We start from the raw sequence: 19,058 nt of genomic DNA, 5'->3' as shown, positions 1-19,058 counted from the left end.
ACACGTGTAAGTGTATAGTGTGACGTGTGTGTGTTGCTTCAGATGGCTACGTGGAGTACTCGGTGATATAAGGAAGGATTCGGATTCTACCTCAGTTCGCCCACGCTGCTCGTGGCGTGGGCTGGAGGTAGCCTCCGGAATCGAATCGGAGGTTATATTGTCAAAGTTACATTACTATTTATACACCTGTGGGAATAAAATCGATAAGGTTTCATAAAGTCGCAGGGTTTATGAGGCTTTCGTTGTGGTGCCGCCTGTTAAGCAGTTTTCTGTAAAAATTTTAATCGTGTTACTGTTTGCTCGCAGTTTAAACTAGCTGTTTTTGTATTTTTAAATTATAGATGAAAAGATGTCGACCAGTCAGCGGAAAACATTTCAATACAATCCATAATAACTATAAAATGTATATATATTTATATATAATAGAATCGAACTTAAAGTCATGATGTCCAATAACTTACCAAGGTAAATTAAAGAAATTCATGAGACGGCTTCTGCCTTTTGGCTTTTTGGTATATAACTCTGTTCAGAGTATGTTCACGATAAAGATGTTTGGAAATTCATTGTTTTAATTTTATAGGAAAAAAATTGTTAATACATCAAGAATTAAAATAAATATCAACCCCACTGAGAAATTCAATAGTTCTTTTGTTAGTTCTTCTCAGAAAGTGGCGTGTGACGAACTATCGTATACTTAATTTAAGATGACTATTATAAATGATTGTAATGATCTCATATAATAAAGCTATTTCGAATTCGGCTTAAATATATCGATCTAAAGGATATTTGTCTTTTTATTTGTTTCAATTGCACGATTATGTAAAATTAAAAGATAAAATAAGAAATGGCGTACATAAAAATGTAATATTTAATCTATGGCGCGGACGTTCTGTCACGACGCGCTGTAAAACGTGACTGACTCGACTTATTCATAATTCATGACACTCGCAATCTGTGCCAGAATTTGTTTTCTGCCTCAACCCGTTTATGAACTGAAGATTTTTTTTTAAACTTCAACCATAACTTTTCCCATATTAACCACAGAGTAAATTAAAACAATTCTGCCTCTATCTGTGAAACGATAAATGTCTATCCATAAACCAACAATGGTATTTTAGGATGTAATCAAACATTAAATATCGTGTAACTGTGTTTAAAAGTATACTTTATTTAAGTTATATATGAAATCAAAAAGTAGTGGTCACTGTGAAATAAGTTTTATCTATAATTTCTTTCTTTGGGATTACGGCTCTTTGACATGAGAAATTTATCGGAACAGGTAGTTCTTGAAATGAAAATGTTTAAATTTTGGGAGAATTATTTGATAAATCAAAAAAATTGACTGTGATTCTGAACACCACACTAATAAACTAGTTGTTGTAGCGGCCAATTACACACTAGAGGCTATCAATCCTAAAATAATGAGCTTGCTATTCCTCGCTTTGCCTCCACCTGAAGCACCGACATCGAAAGGCATCTAGCGCCGTCTACCAAAAGCCGGAAGGCCATCAACATGAGTCACCACATGAAGTAGACATGCCCATGCGATGGAGTTGTGAACAGAAAACTAAATCTTCAACACCCAGGTATATAGAAGCAGCCAGAAAGACTGCAAGAGCTAAGGAACGAGGAATACCCACCATAACCCCACCCGGAGGGAGAAAACAATGTACCCGAGTAACACAGACGCGCCACATAACATCCAAGTAGCGCACTAGAATGGACAGAAGCAATAGCGGAAGAAATTTAAATTTTAGCTCAAGGACCTACAATCCGCAAGCCTCATGACCGACGAAGCTGTAACAACCCTATAAAGCTAACAGTGCCTTCTTATAATAGATAATAGAGTAAGAGAATTTTCTATTGAAATAAAAAGGTCAAACTTTATATTCATTTTTCGCACAACGTAAATTGAGACTACATAGCAAGCGTGTCGATATTTAATCATCTTTTTACGGATTCAAAACTGTCTGTCTGAGCTGTCTAATATATTTTAAAGAAACCGTCGAGATAATTGAAATAAGACTAAATGAGAAAATTAAAGAACTGCTAGATATTAAAATAAATAAGCCAATATCTGGAAACTATTAAATCGTTTCGTTTTTAAAAACTTAAAACTTTTTTATATTTTGCAAACTTTTTAATTTCTCTAAGAAATTTCTTCTATGATACTGGCTGGAGAATTGAAGTTAAGTGACATTTGTTTAAAATAAAAAGTCGAATAATTCCTATTAGATCAAATCATCAATCAGCGGCGTATCATTATTATATCTATTGTTTTATATATTCATACATATTTATTCTTTTTATTAAATCATTTTATTTCTGTGATGACGTCGATGTAACGTTGCTCCTACAAATTATTCAGTCAATATACGAGATAATAAAGTTATATTACACATATAACACAATATATGCCGCAATTGAAAATAACGAAGATGAAAGAAAGTGGTCTTTATTCAACGATGCTCGGTGGAGGTCGGAGCGCTCTGGTTTTGATCTGCCAATTAATTGGATTCCCTCGGCGCTACATTCAATTAGGGTTCATTGTTTAAGACCCAATATCCTGGCATCTCTTCATTGCCAACCAATCAGCAGATATAGGTCGGGTGACGTCGTTCGCACTGTTTCTTATTTTCTTTCTTTAGGTATCATACAGAGTTGCACAATTTTGATGTGAATTTCCTTTTAACTTTTTATTTAAAATTTGATTTCGATTCAACATGATATTACATCTGTTTCAAAAGTTATTTTGGAACTTATACTAGAGGCCTAAGTTATCATTACTAAGGTACTTAAGAGTCCTAATCCGTCTGCACCTTTTATTGCACTATTTATAATATGTGAATACAGATTATCACAGTTTATACACATGTTATATATTCTTCTCTTATGTTATAATAATTAATGAAAAACAATATACTCGTAGCCATAGCCTATTATTAAACTATTCTCACATTATAATAATTATTTATTATAACAATAGAGAAATGTTTATGTAGCGATCACGAATCGGTAGACATGGCATGGGTAGACCGCTCACTAGGTAGACCAACGGCATTATCATGGTCATGAGAAGTTGTCGGATGCGGTCAACGCAAGACCGATCATTGTAGCGTTCTTAGGAGGACTTTGCCTTACAGTGGGCAACGGCTGACATGATGATAATGACGGCCGAGAACCTGTGGAGTTTGAGGCATCTGCTAAGCCCCAGGCAAATTGCAGTGTCAAGGCCATTCCCAATCGACCAACCAGCAATTGTCACTTACTATCAATCGGCACATTTTGCAACTCAGCCACTGAAAGCGAGAGTAGAGGGGACTAGTGGGCAAATGTTAACTAAGACGAAGGAATCATCATGGGCGTAACAAAATTATATTGTATTAATTACATCATTATTTTCATAATTCTATAGTCATTATAAATAAGAATTCATAAATAGATCACAAGCATTTCTCTACAAGGATACATAATAATTTTGTTTCAAATTAAACTTAATAATTTAGTTTTGAATAAGCTAATCTTTACCAAAACTTAATCAAACTTTTAGCGTAATTCAAATCGGTTTATATTTATATAGGACACGGTAATGGTAGACGGCGCCAATAGATGGCGTTGGCAGTCAATTACCCCGCGCGTACGTCTGCTGCGGGTACAAAAAAAGAGCCGAAATTAATATTGAGTAACGGCTCGAACTTATGTTCTCAAGTCAGTCTTTATGATTAGTAAAAAGCTTTCAGCGCCATGCCAATCAAGGCAATCCGTGGAATAAGGAACAGTGACCTACTATCAATAAATAAATGACTCGAAAATTGATGAAATGAAATAAGATTCTACTTCTCTACTGGGATATGTTTAGTAAGCAACTGCAATGTGTCCAAGCATGCGAGGAATGTAGATATAAGAAAACTTAGAGTCAAACCTTATGTAGGTTTACTCTAAGCCATGGGGGACATTATTTTTTCGCATACCAGATATTTTTAATACCAAGTTCAACCCACTAGAGGGTTTAGTAGATTCTTTTTTCTTTTTGGCGAAAAAAATTGAACCACACCAAATATTTCGCTGTCGTCTTTTCAGCTCATAGACCTCCACTGCAATGAATAAGCTTCTCCCAAAGTTATATATGGAATATATCATAATCGTTACGTTTGTCGGGTTGGTTATCGCAGTGTAGCATTATGGTGTGCAGATGACACTGATGCCCATCCTCTGGAAACTTGTTTGTGATCAGTGAAAATCCTATATAATTAATGCGCAGAGTGTGAGTTATACAATATCGTATCCCGACAATTGAACTCGCGACCTACGTTCCCAAGTCTCGGACTTCAACCACTTGGCTACCACTTCTCTGATTCGATCATTAATTCCAACTAATTTTGCGGAGGCAAGTTAGATAAGTCAAAGTGAATATTACTCGGTTCATTTTAAGCCTATTAACATTCGGCTTCTACAAAGTTCAACCGTCAGAAATAATCTTAAATTACAAGTTCCGAGAATTCGCTCGAATGTTACTTGATTACTTTCATGTGAACTTACTTTGGGTTTAAACTTTAATTAAGTAAATACTGAATATAAAATAAAACTACAGAATATTTTACCATTAATAATCTCCGTTTTTTGGTTGTACTAAGGGGTAATACTATTGTAATAAACATATTAAACATCTTGTAGAAAATAGCCGTACATACTATTTATAATTCCAGTTGTAAAAGATCTTTGCAGTCAGTGTAAGATCGACCATCGTGGTGAACTTTACGAAAGGCCTTTGGCCTTGCAGTGGGCATCTATCGGCTGCCATGGTGATGATAATATAATAAATAATAATGAAAGTTTCTATGAAAGAAAAATAAAAATATTTTGACTAATGCGTCTCTATATAAGTGTTTGAAAATACACCGAAACCTCGTTATGTTTTTTCGAAGTTGCGTTGTTTTGGGTTCGAATCTTTACATGGTTTGCTACAGAAAATCTTAATTGACTTTGCGACGTGTTTTATTGGAACGTAACAACGATAAAAAGTAAGGTATTGGTGTATATTGTATATCCACAAAAACATTACCTGTTGCCCCAGGAAGTATCATAGATAAAATGAAGTAACATGAAGCCAAAAAATGTTTGTACTTCTGGATATAGTAAATTTATTTTTGTATGTAACCTTTTTTGATATAAAACTCTTAAGTCAATAGATAAAATGGTCACTTTCAAATATGCTATATTTATATATTGTTTATAGTGGATTGTAACTGGCCAACAAATTTTGGAAGCACGAACTCTTTATACACCAATACCTCGCTTAGCGTCGTTTCGTTTCGCGTTTTTTTTTGAAGTTGTTTCGTTGCTTAATTAGTACTAATTTTCACTGTGCGTCGTTAGATTTTCGAGGTTGCGTTGTTTTGTATTCGACTTTTTTTGTTGAAATTTTCTTTTTTTTTCTAAAAGATGACAACACTTTTGTTTCTAATTGCGGCATGCCATCAACACTCGAGGATTCCCTTTCTAACTCAAAACAACGCAATTTGAATACAGTTTTATTTTCATTTTGTTTTGCAAATTTTAGAGTTCAGTTTCAATTATGTAGTGTGTTGTAATGTAGTGTGTTGTGTTTTTTTAAAAGAGAATAATAAATTTATATAATTTTTTACGAGTTGTTTCTGGTTACAAAAAAGGTAAATGTTTTTCCAATTTATTTATTGGCAGAGTCATATTATTTTTGTTTTTTAAATGTTTAATTTGTTCAATTTTCTTTTTAAAAAGTAGTATTTTCGTAACCCTGGAACCTATCTTCGATCTTTACATGGTTTGCTATTGAAAATCTTAATGCACTTTGCGGCGTTTCAATTTGCGTCGTGTTTTTTGGAACGTAACCACGACGCAAAGTGAGGTATCGGTATATATGCCGCATACTACAATTCATTGGTAGAATTCCTCGTCTAAAAGTGATAGTAGGGTACATTGGTCATGCAAGTGCTAATGGAGCTGAAAGGTTTTCGAGAGAAGGTGCTAGTGGACGGATCAACGACTTGGTTAACGTCGCGGGAGGTCGCTGAACGCGGACAGGAGGCATCTACAAGCTGATATAACGAGGATGATATGATTTCGTCACCAAAAAATTATATGTGTTTCACAATTTTTTTTATCTTCAAATTGATAACACTGACCACAAAATCATGCGCCTGACAACACTGTACAATGCAACGTTAAAAAACAACCGTAGCATTGAACGATTGCGTCAGCTGTTTCGTTTCACTTCCGGTTATTTATACTTGACACGGTAGAAGCTTTCACGCTATATTTTTCAGCTTTTGAAATTCATATTTCCATTCAAAGTTCCATTTTCAGGACGTTGACTTTTAATTACGGAGTGATTTATTTTCGTGATTTAATTAAAAATAATTTTACTAAGCGAATCGGCTGGTTGTAAATTTGCTTGTTCGCTGCAGTGAGAAGTCATATTATACTAAATTATCTATGCCATCATAAAGCCATGTTACATGAGATTTTATAAATAATGATCTCTACAAATGAGAACACAATTTATTCACCACTGTTTGATGGCAGATGTAAAAGTCGCTGTTTATTTGTTAATTTACTTATATTATCAATTGAATTACACTTGAATCTGAAAATGGTCACTTTGGGCAAAATTAAAATGCTCATGATAAACGATAAAAAAACATGGCTATATTCGGGATTTATTTACAAACCCGGAATAGGAAGGTTTGCAGATCGAACATAGCTCAGAGAATTCATTTCTCATTTCTTCAGGAGGATCTGGATTGGAGACCATGAACTGGCAAGGGCACTGGTCATCTACCCTGGATGTACCTACATTACGGGTATTCTGGGAAATTTGTGGAGGGGAATACAAACCATAGGAATGTTGACGAACAATGGCTCAAATATATGATTTTAGAGTAAAAAGAGTGAAAGAAAGAAAATTTATGGTGAAGACTATTTTCAAAGACAGATATACAGTCCAAGACTTCTAAGTTGAATTACCAAAGTCTTAAATATTTTTGAAGTAAAATAATATCATTAAAGGCATCTAAACATGTTATTATTTTTTTGACACTTTTTTACCTCTACTGTCAAATATCAAAGGCTTTTTATATGTAAAACAATTTTCAGTTTGCTTTATTTACATTTTTATTTATTCTATTTCTTATTTTCGTAACTGACCGGCTTGAAAGCTCTTCTATATTAATTTACATTTTATATTCTCCTGGTCTAATTTTAATTTCTTATTGGTAAACATTTTAGTCAACCTATCTTATACATTATTTATGTTATTGATTTAACATCAAACAATGATTCCTAATTAAAACAATTTCGACCGCATATTATTGGAAATACGGTAATTGAATTAATTATGTTAGACAATCAACTAATTAGTGCACAGCGGTCATATTTACATCAGCTATTATATTTCTATCTGGCCAGGTACATTACGTTTTAAGTAAGAAAAGGACCAACATATAGCTACTTCCGCACATGCAGTCGTAGTCGTGCAACAAAGTGCACCGCCCGCCAGCTCGCTTATAAATAAATGCGTTTGCGGCAAACAATGCGAATTACATAACTACAACCGCTAAATCACTCAACCCGTGTTTCACCCCTCCACGGGGCATTTTCAGGAGTTATGTTACACCGATTAGTGCCAAACACAGAGTCATTAGGTTTTGTTATTACGTTTTTTTGTCGTTTCGTTGATGGCATTTTTATAATTTTAATATTATATCATCATTATTAGTTTCAACTGATGATACGACCCCTAATAGACATAGACCTCTTCCATAGGTTTAAAATAAGGCCGATTTAAAGCAGCCTTAATCCGACTTCTTTCGATGACCTTAACATGGTCGTCTGTTCTTGTCTGAGCATCCTACGCTGGGTTTAATAGACCATGGTCTACGCTCCCACACCTTAAAGATACAGCAGTACTAATATTAAAAATAAAGGAACTGTGATATATAGGTAAAAGTAGTAAAATTAACTAAAATATCTGTTATACATAAAATGTTTAAATAAATTAAACTGCAGTAATTGTGGATGAATGAAAGGATATTAGAGCGTAAGGGAAAAATAAACTGAATTATGGAATGAAGAACAGAACCATAGAGATTGTGAAGAATTGAAGGAAAGTATGAAAATAATAAAAAGGAATTGAATAATTTAATAAAGAAAGTAAATCTCTGTTCCCAACCAAATAGGGAGTGGAACGAGAGGTCCCGAATAGCGGGGCCAAAAAAAAGGCTACAGCAGTTCTACTTTCTATGTGGTCAGGTCACTGCCACTTCAATTTGCCAATTCGCCAGCTTTGTTCAATATGTTTTAATATATGCCCTGTCCATGTATATTTCTATATGTTACGTTGTCATGTTTATCGTTCTACGCTTATTATATTTTTGTGTTGACTACATTATAAGATGTACATTATTATATGTGATTATTTATGAAAAACATTATGGTATTTGATACTTTTTAAATGTATGTTAAATTTTGATTACATGTTTCTGAACGAGAACTTTATATATTTCTGAACTGACTATATTACATGTTCATCGTTAATTATTCTAGTCGTATATAAATCGTTTCACTTATTATATAAGGTGAATACGGCATGCTTAATGTGTTATATTTTATATCGAACGTAGAAGAGAACATTGAACATATTTACAACAGTACATAGAAGGATATAAATAGGCTGTTCAGTCAAATTGATGCCCGTAGCCGTAATGTGTGGGTTAACGGGCGAGGAATGCTTTTATTAATATTCTTATTAATAATGATTACGTATATATAAATATATATATATATTTATATAAATACATACATATTACTTATGACTTTATAAATGTACTGAGAAATATAGAGTGAAACGATTGTTAACTGCTAAGAATATTATAAACATTTTGGTTCAGGATCGCCGCCTTTATTATTTGGCATTTCCGCGTATACACATATATATACATACATACATATATATTTGTGTTGTGTGTGTTGTTGTTCAGTTTCTTTCTGCTCCTTGTCAACAACTGTAACAATATATATAAGAATCAAAAATGGATAATAAGTTAACCATCAATAAATATAAGTTCTGTTAAAAGTTGAATAAACGTACTTTATCTTATTTTACCTTCATCATACAATGAGATCTTTTTAACCTAATAAACTTTATAGCGTGCGTCGCGTTGGGAGAGATATGTCACACCACCCCCCTCGACAGTCTTGTATACTCCTTGCCATTGGTCGCCATCTTGATGAATTTCTTCATATTAGTGTTTCCATATGTATTTTCCGGAACTGCCTCATATACAATACCATTTTAATATAAAACAAATTAATCTATTTACAGTCAATGTATTTATTTTTATTTCTTTTCTATAAAATTTATTAAATTATATTAAGAAATATTCAATTACAATCAGTCATACTGATCTGAAGAAGAGTGCTAGAAGAGAGCAATTTAATAGAAATTAGAATCACATTGAGCTACCTTATGATGGTTTTCTTTAATTTTGGCTATGTTATTTATACAATAGCATTATCCACTTGCCATCACTTAAAGCGATCACTTGTTTAGATTCATTAGAATTCAATTACACTCCCCTGCAATTACTTCTTAACTGTAAGCCACGTGAGTTCCTAAAGAGGTTTTATTTGAGAGGAACCCAACAAAAAGTTTGGACTGTTTTATTGGCACCACTTTCACGAATATATACCAATAATGTAATGAATATATACCAATTATTTATTAAGTTCAAAGCATTCAAAAATTAAACTGAAATGGTACCTAAATTACATAAGGCGATAACTGTTTATGTATTGTATATATAAAAGGTAAAACCAAAATTATTTTCCTGAAATTTAACTTTGTAGCGTTCAGACACCGTATCACTGGCCATTGCAGCCACAATATTTTTATATTAAATCATTTTGCGCATTAGAATTCAAATTTAAACGTCGACTCGTTCGAATTAGAACGTCGATTTGAATTCGGATGCCATCAGTAATGTGGTCGCTGCCGTTGTGTTAAGATCATGTAAATTGTAAATATTCTTTGTACATATGTGAATACACACTTTTCGATCATTCTTGGCCATCATCTTTCTTTCAAACGTGTTCCGGTGGTAAATTACTTCTACACGCTAATCGCGTATAACTTTCAAAGTAGTTTTAAATATTTAATGACTGGACAAAAGCAACGGTCGATAACTTTGTAAAACCCCGGTATAAGTCGAACAAAGTTTAAAATTACTAATCGGGGAAACCCCACAATATTCCCTATTCCCCATTCGACTGTTATTAAAATTATGCAAAACTGGAAGTAGGGTGGCGACTATTAAGCATGGTTTAATATTAAAAATGTATGTTTAAGAATAGTGAAATTTCATTTACGGTAACACATTATTAAATATATTTAATTAACATTTAATTATTGTTAATAAAAAAATGTTTTAGAATATTTACGAAAGGCAATTTTTCTCAATCTTCAAGTTTAAATTTGTCTTTGGTATTAATTTTAAATATTATACTATTTTGCTTACTATAATCGACGATGTACTTCTGCCTTACACAAGTTAGATGTCATAATCAAATTAATTTTTATCAATTATTAATATATATATATATATATATATATCGTTTAGTTGTGTCGGAATTTAGCTTATGGACCTGTGTTTTCGTGAATTTCGATGTAACTGCACAGAGCCTAATGAGGTTGGCAGCCAAATAAACATATCAAATAGTATCGGGGTCACAGCTTAAGTTCAGTTAAGTAAGAAACTTAACTCCTAAAGATGCCCTGTGGAGCGATGAAACACGTGTTGAGTGATTTAACGGTGGCAGTTGTGTAATACGCATTGTTTGCCGCATACGCATTTATCAGCGGGCTGGCGGGCGCTGCATTTTGTTGCACGATTACCACTGCATGTGCGGAAGTGGCTAAATATTGGTCCTTTTCTTACTTAGGATGGACTTACGCAAGGTAACGCCTGATTTCATTAATTATAAATTAGTTAAAACATTATGCCAGGTATCACATTTGACGTTGTTTTTTTTTACTTTAACTCGAACCGTGACTCCGACTAAGCTGTAAAAGCCAGAAAGGCTAGCAGCGCCCATAACCAATCAAATATAACTATATATAGTGCCGGGATTAACTAATAAGAATCAACAAACACTCGACATAAATAAATTATATCATGGGCGAGCAACAATAGTGTAATACCGTTAAAATTAAACTTTTTTTTAGTAATTTCAATTTAATTACAATTCTTTTATATATAATCACCACATTAATAACGCCAGAAAAGCAATCTCTTACTTGCACATCTAAACTGCCATAAATATCACTTCTCATTGGTCGCCATCTTCATTTATTTCTAGAAGAGAGAAAGGAGAAGAGAACTACGATCATTATTTTAAATTATTGTAATGATTATTAGTATTATTACTGTCATTATTATTATTTCAGTGTCATGTCCAGCGCCTCTCAAGAACCGTGACTTCGTTTTACAACGCTCCTGGCTTGACACCGGAGACGAGAAGATGATCCTGAATCACTCGGTTTACCACAAAGACTACCCGCCGAGAAAAGGATTTGTCAGGTAAAGCTAACAAAACATTATTCCATATTCATCGCAATTTGTTGCAATTAGGTTTACAATTATTATCGTATATAGCTAAAAATGATGCTAATTGGAAAAGGTATACCGAAATTAAGAATCACCAAGACATAGCCAGGGTGTGGAAATTTCTAGTCCTTAACAACAGGTAAGATAATTATTATTTAAAAAAAATTACACAATTACTCTTTAGGAAGACTTTTATTGGACTTTAGCTAGACCTTTTTTGGTATTATAAGTGTGACATTAGTTAATTATTACTCTGCGCTCCTACACGTGTTATCATTGGTTCGTATCAGCTTTACAGGGTGATATAAAATTTATGTATGTACAGTGATTGTGTAACAAGAACACGGTGTTTATAAATAGATGAGGTGTGAATGTATAGTTCATTTGTCGCCACCATAGGCCCACGCCATTTTTTTCCGGGGGTGTCGTAGTAAGTAGCAGAGGAATAATTTCTCCATAGGATAGGTAGCAGCTTCTTCTGCATATGATAACCTCAAACTGCCATCACATGACATATCGATGATGAACAAAAAATCATCTCCTAATCTTTAAAGGGCCTGTTTGTGCCTACAATAACGACAAGGCTAAAAGCAGAGCAAGGCGTGTTAAAAATCCCCCGCATAGACCCAACCAACATGACAACCACTGGCGATTACGCATATGCATTTATCAACGAGCTGGCGGGCGGTGCACTTTGTTGCACGACTACAACTGCATATGCAAAAGTGGCTAAATATTGGTCCTTTTCTTACTTAGGATGGACTTCCGCAAGGTAACGCCTGATTCCATTAAATATATAACGTGAGGACGTTGCGGTCTGACGAGAAACTGTTGGAACTGGATGAATTGAACAGGTTACACGAGGGTATCTTAGAAGAAGAAAAACAGACATCCAGAGTATAGCCCTCTTTTCAATATAGACCGAAGTGAAATTTAAATGAATAGTTAAAAGTAAATATAGCAACCAGTAATTGAAATTGCTAGCACTTATTAATCACATAGGGTAAAATAACAGTGTGTTAGTTATGCTTGTGATTAACACTAAACATTGTACAATATCGATATCGTACGTCAACCCTATTGTTAAATCGATAAGCGGTGCGTGGCAGCCCTATCTACAAATTTACTGCCACTCCAACGATTAGATAAGACTTGTGCGTCAACCCGTGACGACCGAGCGACCGCGAAGGCCGTGGAACATCGCGAGCTGATTTATTACCAACACCAAAATTAGGGTTGAACGGTGACTGGACGGATTTATGATGTATCGATGTACATATCGACTAATGGCCATATTCCAGCATCATGTTCTATAAAGGTTTTTGTTCTATACATCTAATATATAAAATTCTCATGTCACGGTGTTCAAACTTGAACTCCTCTGAAACGGCTTGACCGATTTTTACCAAATTTTATATCCGTATTCAGTAGGTCTGAGAATCGGCTACTATCTATTTTCCATACCCCTAAGTGATGAGGGTGGTCCACCTCTAATTTTTTTTATTTTTTATACAAATTTTTTGGTTTTTATTTTATTATGATACAGCATATAAAAATACACACAACCCTAAATTTTCACCCCTCTACGATCAATCCTTATCTTTAATTTGTTAATTAAAAACTTTAATTTTTTTGCAAAACAACGTTTGCGGGATCAGCTAGTTTTACTATAAAGATTTTTATACACGGTGTTTGGTTATAGGTTAAAAAGCAAAAAAGGGGTAAATGCTTGTTTGCCGTCAAACGGTAAAGAGCATGTAAAAATTACGAGTTTCAGAAATAACAAAAAATGTACTGATAACTTCCTATTGAAATTAATAAACGTTTACAGCTTGTTCCTGCAGACTTTGTTATGCCAAAAGTCATTTATTTGAAAGAGCTCTCGTGTTACTCCTGTCCTGGGTACACATGGATAAGGGTTACAATAAAAAATTATTCCCTAAATTTTCTTATTTCTATAATCTTCTCTCATCTTAATCTCATCTATTCATTGCTCTTTTGTTCGTCTCTCTTGTTCTCCATTTCATTCTTTGTTATTCATTTCATACCTCGCTTCACTTACGTCGCCTTCACTCAACGAATTACATTTTCTTTATTTGGTTTATTTTTATTTTTTTTTGCTTTATTATAGAATTTATACATTTTAAATGAAGTTAAAAAGTCAGAAGTTATTATTTTGTCGCGTTCGGGTGGAATCTCAAAGGGATCACTGAACACATAGTGATTTGAAATTAAGTCGAATAAAGGTCGTAAACCACTAGCCGAAACGATTAGAAATTGAGTAATTTCATATGTAAATAAATTTAAAATTACTTTTTTCGAATGTTTCAATGATTTTCTACAGCAGTTGTGGACAGTGGCGATGTTACGTATCTAAAAAAAATATCAGAACGGGATTGCAACTCGCTACCTTTTCATCATAATCAATCAAACTCATTTCAGCCGTAGAAAATTTGCTTCGCCTTTTCCATATATTTTCAATAGGATCGACCATTATCCAGTATCTTCTGACGAACTTAACAAGATTCTCTGATACGCTTACTGGTTTTCATTCCAGAATATTAGAATCCTCACGCTGGGTTATATCGGTCTCTTTTGTTCTTCTACGCATTTCCTCATTTCATATTTGAACTAGTAGAGAAAACCTTAGCATAGATATCTCCATGGGCAAATGGAAGTGAATTTGAATTTAAATGATTCTAGAGTGATAGACGACATTTCATTTCAGTAAGTGATCACTTAAACTTCTGTCTTAACTTGTCTTGGCGTTAAGGTGATTCGATGATCATTATAACTTTATAACTAAGCATGCACTGTTTGAATGTATCATTAGTTTAAAAATGTCTTAAGAAACACTCAATCAAAAAAAACTATTCGAAATTTCAAATGGCTGAATATTTTGAAATCCCTTAAGCATTACTTGAATCATTAATGCTATTATGTTATAACTGTTATTTATATATGTACACACATACATTTTAATTCAAAATAACACAAAATAATAATAAAAAACAATACAAAATTCTTCAGCGAAATAGACTTAGATATTCCTTTTAATTTAGATATAAGAATTCTGTGTAATGGTAACGACCACCTCCGTATTTTAAAATTGATAGTGTTGACTTAATATAAAAACGTAACAACAGGAAAATTCCAAAAGTAAAGAAAACAAAATAAAACAGTTAAACTAATAAGTGTGTGCTGCAGACCATTATAAAAGAGAGTTTACAACGCCATCTATGGTAAACTTCTGACACTAGCATTTGAATTTTCGAAAGGCCATTTATGGCAAAGTATTAATTTAAATTAAAATGTTATTTACTAATATAGTGTCCATTTGTATTGACATTCAGTGTAAATATAACAATCATTTGTTCCGGTAAATATATATATACTATACGCTTTTAAACAGAAGTAGATGAGATAACAATCATAAGCGTATTTATTCCTGCGAGTAAATGGAGTTCAAACAAAGCAAACGCCTCTGTTACATCATTCATGGCTTCCAAATTCAAATTGGCATTCGAATTGGAACGCGCAAGAATAATTTAAAACTAAAAAGTATTGAAGCTGTGGTGGCCAGTCATAAAGAACCTTCTATTGTGAACGCTTAACATATGTGTATATTTTATATACAGGGCGATTTCCTTGTTAACTGGCTTTGTGGTGAGGACCCGTGGAGGTAAAGGCAGCTGGCTTGGATACGTGTCCCGCTCCGACCCTCGCGGTGCATTGCCCGCTTGGCTGGTAAACAGGTAAAACTATATCGTATTACTTATAACATAATTCGAAAATTGAAAGATAAATAAAACCTCCTTCTTTCAGTTTCAAATTTAGTCAATATTAATAGTATTTAATAAGATAAATCTTATTATAGCAGTCAAGTTTTTAGGTTATAAATGTATGGAACTTTATTTGTTGGTACTAGGTTTATATTATAATGTATATATCAAACATACTAAAATTTCATTTAACAAGAGCAACTGTAAAGTTTCTGGTCGACTCTTATAGATCTTCCTTTTTAAATTATTTCCTTACTCTCTTTTTAAATGCAATGAATAAAAGATATTTTTAATTTCAATGTAGTTGATATAAAAAGATAACTGTAAGTATTAAATTTATTTTTTACGTACACATTTTTTATATCGTATATTGAACTACAAAAATTTCGTAATAATTTTAGCAGTAGAAGGATCGCTTTTGGAAACTACTCCTTTATAGATTTATAATAAAACCGGTGTAGAGCGGTCCGCATCCAGCGTTTTCCGATGACGAGTCCAAGGTAAATTCTTCTCCATGTGACATCCTACGCTGCGCTTGGTCTCCACTCCGGAACCTTAAAGCTCCAGGGGCAACCTGTTCTGCGGGCTAAGTGGCCTGTTGACTGCCACTTGCGAATTGCAAGGCTATGTCGGTAACTGTCGTTCTTCTACGGATCTCGTAAAAAACCCGGGCATCTTCATAGCTCGTTGAGCGATTGTGAGCTTGCAATGAGGGCCAAAGGCTAGAATGAAAGCGAGAGTATGTTATCATTCTTTAAAGTACTTAAGTGTCGGATTTATACAGAACAGTTGGCACAGATTGCTTGACTTTGATATTTTTCATGACCGGATCACGTTGTTTATTCAAAAAGAACTCGCTATGAAATATTATTTTTATTATTTACTGAGCTTCTATTCTTAGAATTATTTTTATGTTTTCTTTTTATTTATGAGGTAAACGATTGAGGTAAAAAAATATTTATATTACACGAGATTAAAATAAAAAATATGGACTCTGTTTATTTTTATATAATATTACTGTAGCGAAAATAAAAAATCATATGTGTATAAATAATTTAATAGAAATTATTTTTCTTATCCATTTTTTTATGCTTAAATACTCGCTGGCATAATTAAGACGAGGATTGTGTACGCCTACAATGGGCAAACATTTTTTTTTTAATTTTGTACTAAGTCATATAAATCGAATGTAAAAATTATGTATTGCTGTAGGCGTGTCTGTTTAAAATAAATTAATAAAAGTAAACAATAGTTTTATTCACGGGGTGGAGGGAGAAGCCATGCCTTGCAATGAAGGTCTATGGACAAATGACGGTGATGATGATAACAAGTTTAAGGATCCAATGTATGTTTGATTTAATTTTATTGGTGAGCATTTAAATAAATAAAATAAAAAATTTAATTCTTCCAGGGTGACTGCACAACTGGCACCACGACTGGTTCATCAGCTGCACGCAGCAGCGCGCCGGTACCCTGGTTGGAAGGCCCTGACAGATTCACCGCACCACAAGCCCTGGAGGCATCCTGAGCAAGTTCCTCCTTACAGGATCTCCTTAGAAGATGTAAGAGCTCTTATCATATCAACTGATAGATGCACAAGGCATACCCCTCCTCTGAAGATCGCGTTGATGAACAGTCTTGCGCTGCCAGCGTCCAGTTGACTGCCCGTTTCTTATCGATCCAGGTCTATGGTCTCCACCGACGATAATGCATTAATTGACACTTGAGCTATACATTCATCTATTTTAAGTCTTTACACCTGTTTATAATCACACTGTATTGTAAAAGAACAAGAAGAAATTATTGTCAAATTTAGAATTTCTACATAGATCTTGGGTAATAATGATTTTAGATTGATTGTAAATATTTAAAATACAATAAAAACACTCAAACTGTTACTATTTTAAATATTAATTTTATTGATTAAACTGAAATGTCATTTTGGCTACAGTTCTTGTAAATATTAAGAAGGAAGTCTACTGTTCGATATAGACCTCCCACATAAATTACCAACAAAATCGACTGAAAGCGATCAGCATCCAGCGATTTCCGACAAGCTTTAAAATTACAATATTATCAGAGCATCTTGTAAGTGGACGCCGCGTATTTCGTAAAGATAAACAAATTTTAAATTGATTTGTTTATTCATATCATTATGCATAATGGTCCAAGAAATAGAATACAGTCTAGGCCAATCCAATTCGAAGAAAACTGGAATCATATTGAACTCTCTGAAAGAGACATCTTTCAACATTAAGCTACGAAGGTTCCAAACCAGCCTTTATCTTAAAAGACCTCAAAACAAAGTCTTACGAGTTTTTTTGTAGTCATTTTTACTATGTTCTTACTACAGTTGAAGTGCAATTCATTCCCAAGCTTTATTATCACTTAAGAATCCAAAGTGCTTGATTAATGCAATGCTTATATTTTATAAAAGTGCATAAATTGAAATAACGCTGTTTGCAGTGCATAGATCCTGACGCACCTCCACCACCACCAGAACCAAAACCGAACACATCAAAAGTAAAACTCGACTTACCAAAACCCAAAGAAACTGAAAGCCACAGTGTTGAAGATCTAGGAGACTTGTCATCAGAGTTCAGCGTCGAAGTAGAAGAAGATGACCAAGCACTAGATCCGACGAAGAAGAAAGGAAAGTTCTACAAATTGGTAAAATCGATGAAGAATAGAAGGAAAAGTGTGCAAGTTGCTAAGAGTGCCGACAATTTACTAGATGGTAAACCTCAAGAAGAAAAACAAGAAAAGAAGAAACCTTTTAAATTCCACCGCAGATTCAGTTTAAGTAGGGGGAGGGAAGATTAGGTAACTTTATTACAATAAACTGACATACGTACACAATTGTATTTGTTCAAGTGTTCATGTAAGGCGAAATATCGTCTTACAATTTATCTGAACCGTATGTTTTATTCAATATCAATTTTTGCCCTTGAATTAGCACGATTTCATTCAAATTGATATTTCATAACTATTTAAGAAGTTTTTCGGCGCGACACGTAAGTAAAAAATTATTAAGTTTAATTTTAATGTGTTTAAACATTTGCACGTATATGGTTTTATTTAAAAAAAAAACATAAAAATCCAAGAAAGTTTTTACATTTAAAATGTTAGTACAGTATATTTTATTCAAATTTTGACGTCCAGAGAAACTTCTTAAAAGTTAATAAACAGATTTATTTAGCCAGTTAATTTTTTTATATATCTGTTACTTCTTGCATTTAGCATATCATTACATTTAACACAGAAGTAATCACATCTGAATAATTATTTGTTAATGAGTTTTTTTTCGAAGCAATCACTTGAGCAAAGACAATCGTTTCGTTAAATACTTCAACTGAGATATTCTATCGCGTTTTATTATCTGTGGACTTATTAATCTGTTAAAGTCTATGCTGTTCCGCTTTATTTGTAATTTATATAAAATTACAATTTTATAACATTTTATAATATTTCCTTTTATTATATCCCAATAAAAACATCTCAGATATGTAGGATATTTTTTTAAATTCTTTGCTATAAAAATTGTCATAAATATGTAAAGTTTGTAATGAGCTTATTGCTATGTGGATCCTTGCAAGGAAACTTCTATATCATTTACCTTACCCGTAATTTTGAAAGG

General features: G+C 33.3%; 1 protein-coding gene across 1 annotated transcript in view; it reads left to right on the top strand.

Moving 5' to 3' along the window:
* The window catches only part of LOC137933054 (START domain-containing protein 10-like), a 47,733-nt gene extending 29,489 nt beyond the window's left edge, over nt 1-18,244 (top strand). Inside the window, exons 3-6 of the mRNA XM_068776789.1 lie at nt 11,480-11,612; nt 15,278-15,394; nt 16,833-16,983; nt 17,888-18,244. Of these exons, the coding sequence (XP_068632890.1) occupies nt 11,480-11,612; nt 15,278-15,394; nt 16,833-16,983; nt 17,888-18,244 (758 nt within the window). The remainder of the gene's footprint in view (nt 1-11,479; nt 11,613-15,277; nt 15,395-16,832; nt 16,984-17,887) is intronic.
* The last annotated feature ends 814 nt before the right edge of the window (nt 18,245-19,058 follow it).

Source organism: Battus philenor, unplaced genomic scaffold (assembly GCF_028537555.1).
Source record: "Battus philenor isolate CCGP_79_NKW_IND1 unplaced genomic scaffold, ilBatPhil1.0.hap1 SCAF_12, whole genome shotgun sequence".
In the NCBI taxonomy this organism is placed as follows: domain Eukaryota; kingdom Metazoa; phylum Arthropoda; class Insecta; order Lepidoptera; family Papilionidae; genus Battus; species Battus philenor.
The sequence above is the reverse complement of the archived record's forward strand: the minus strand, read 5'-3'. Positions and strand labels throughout refer to the sequence as shown.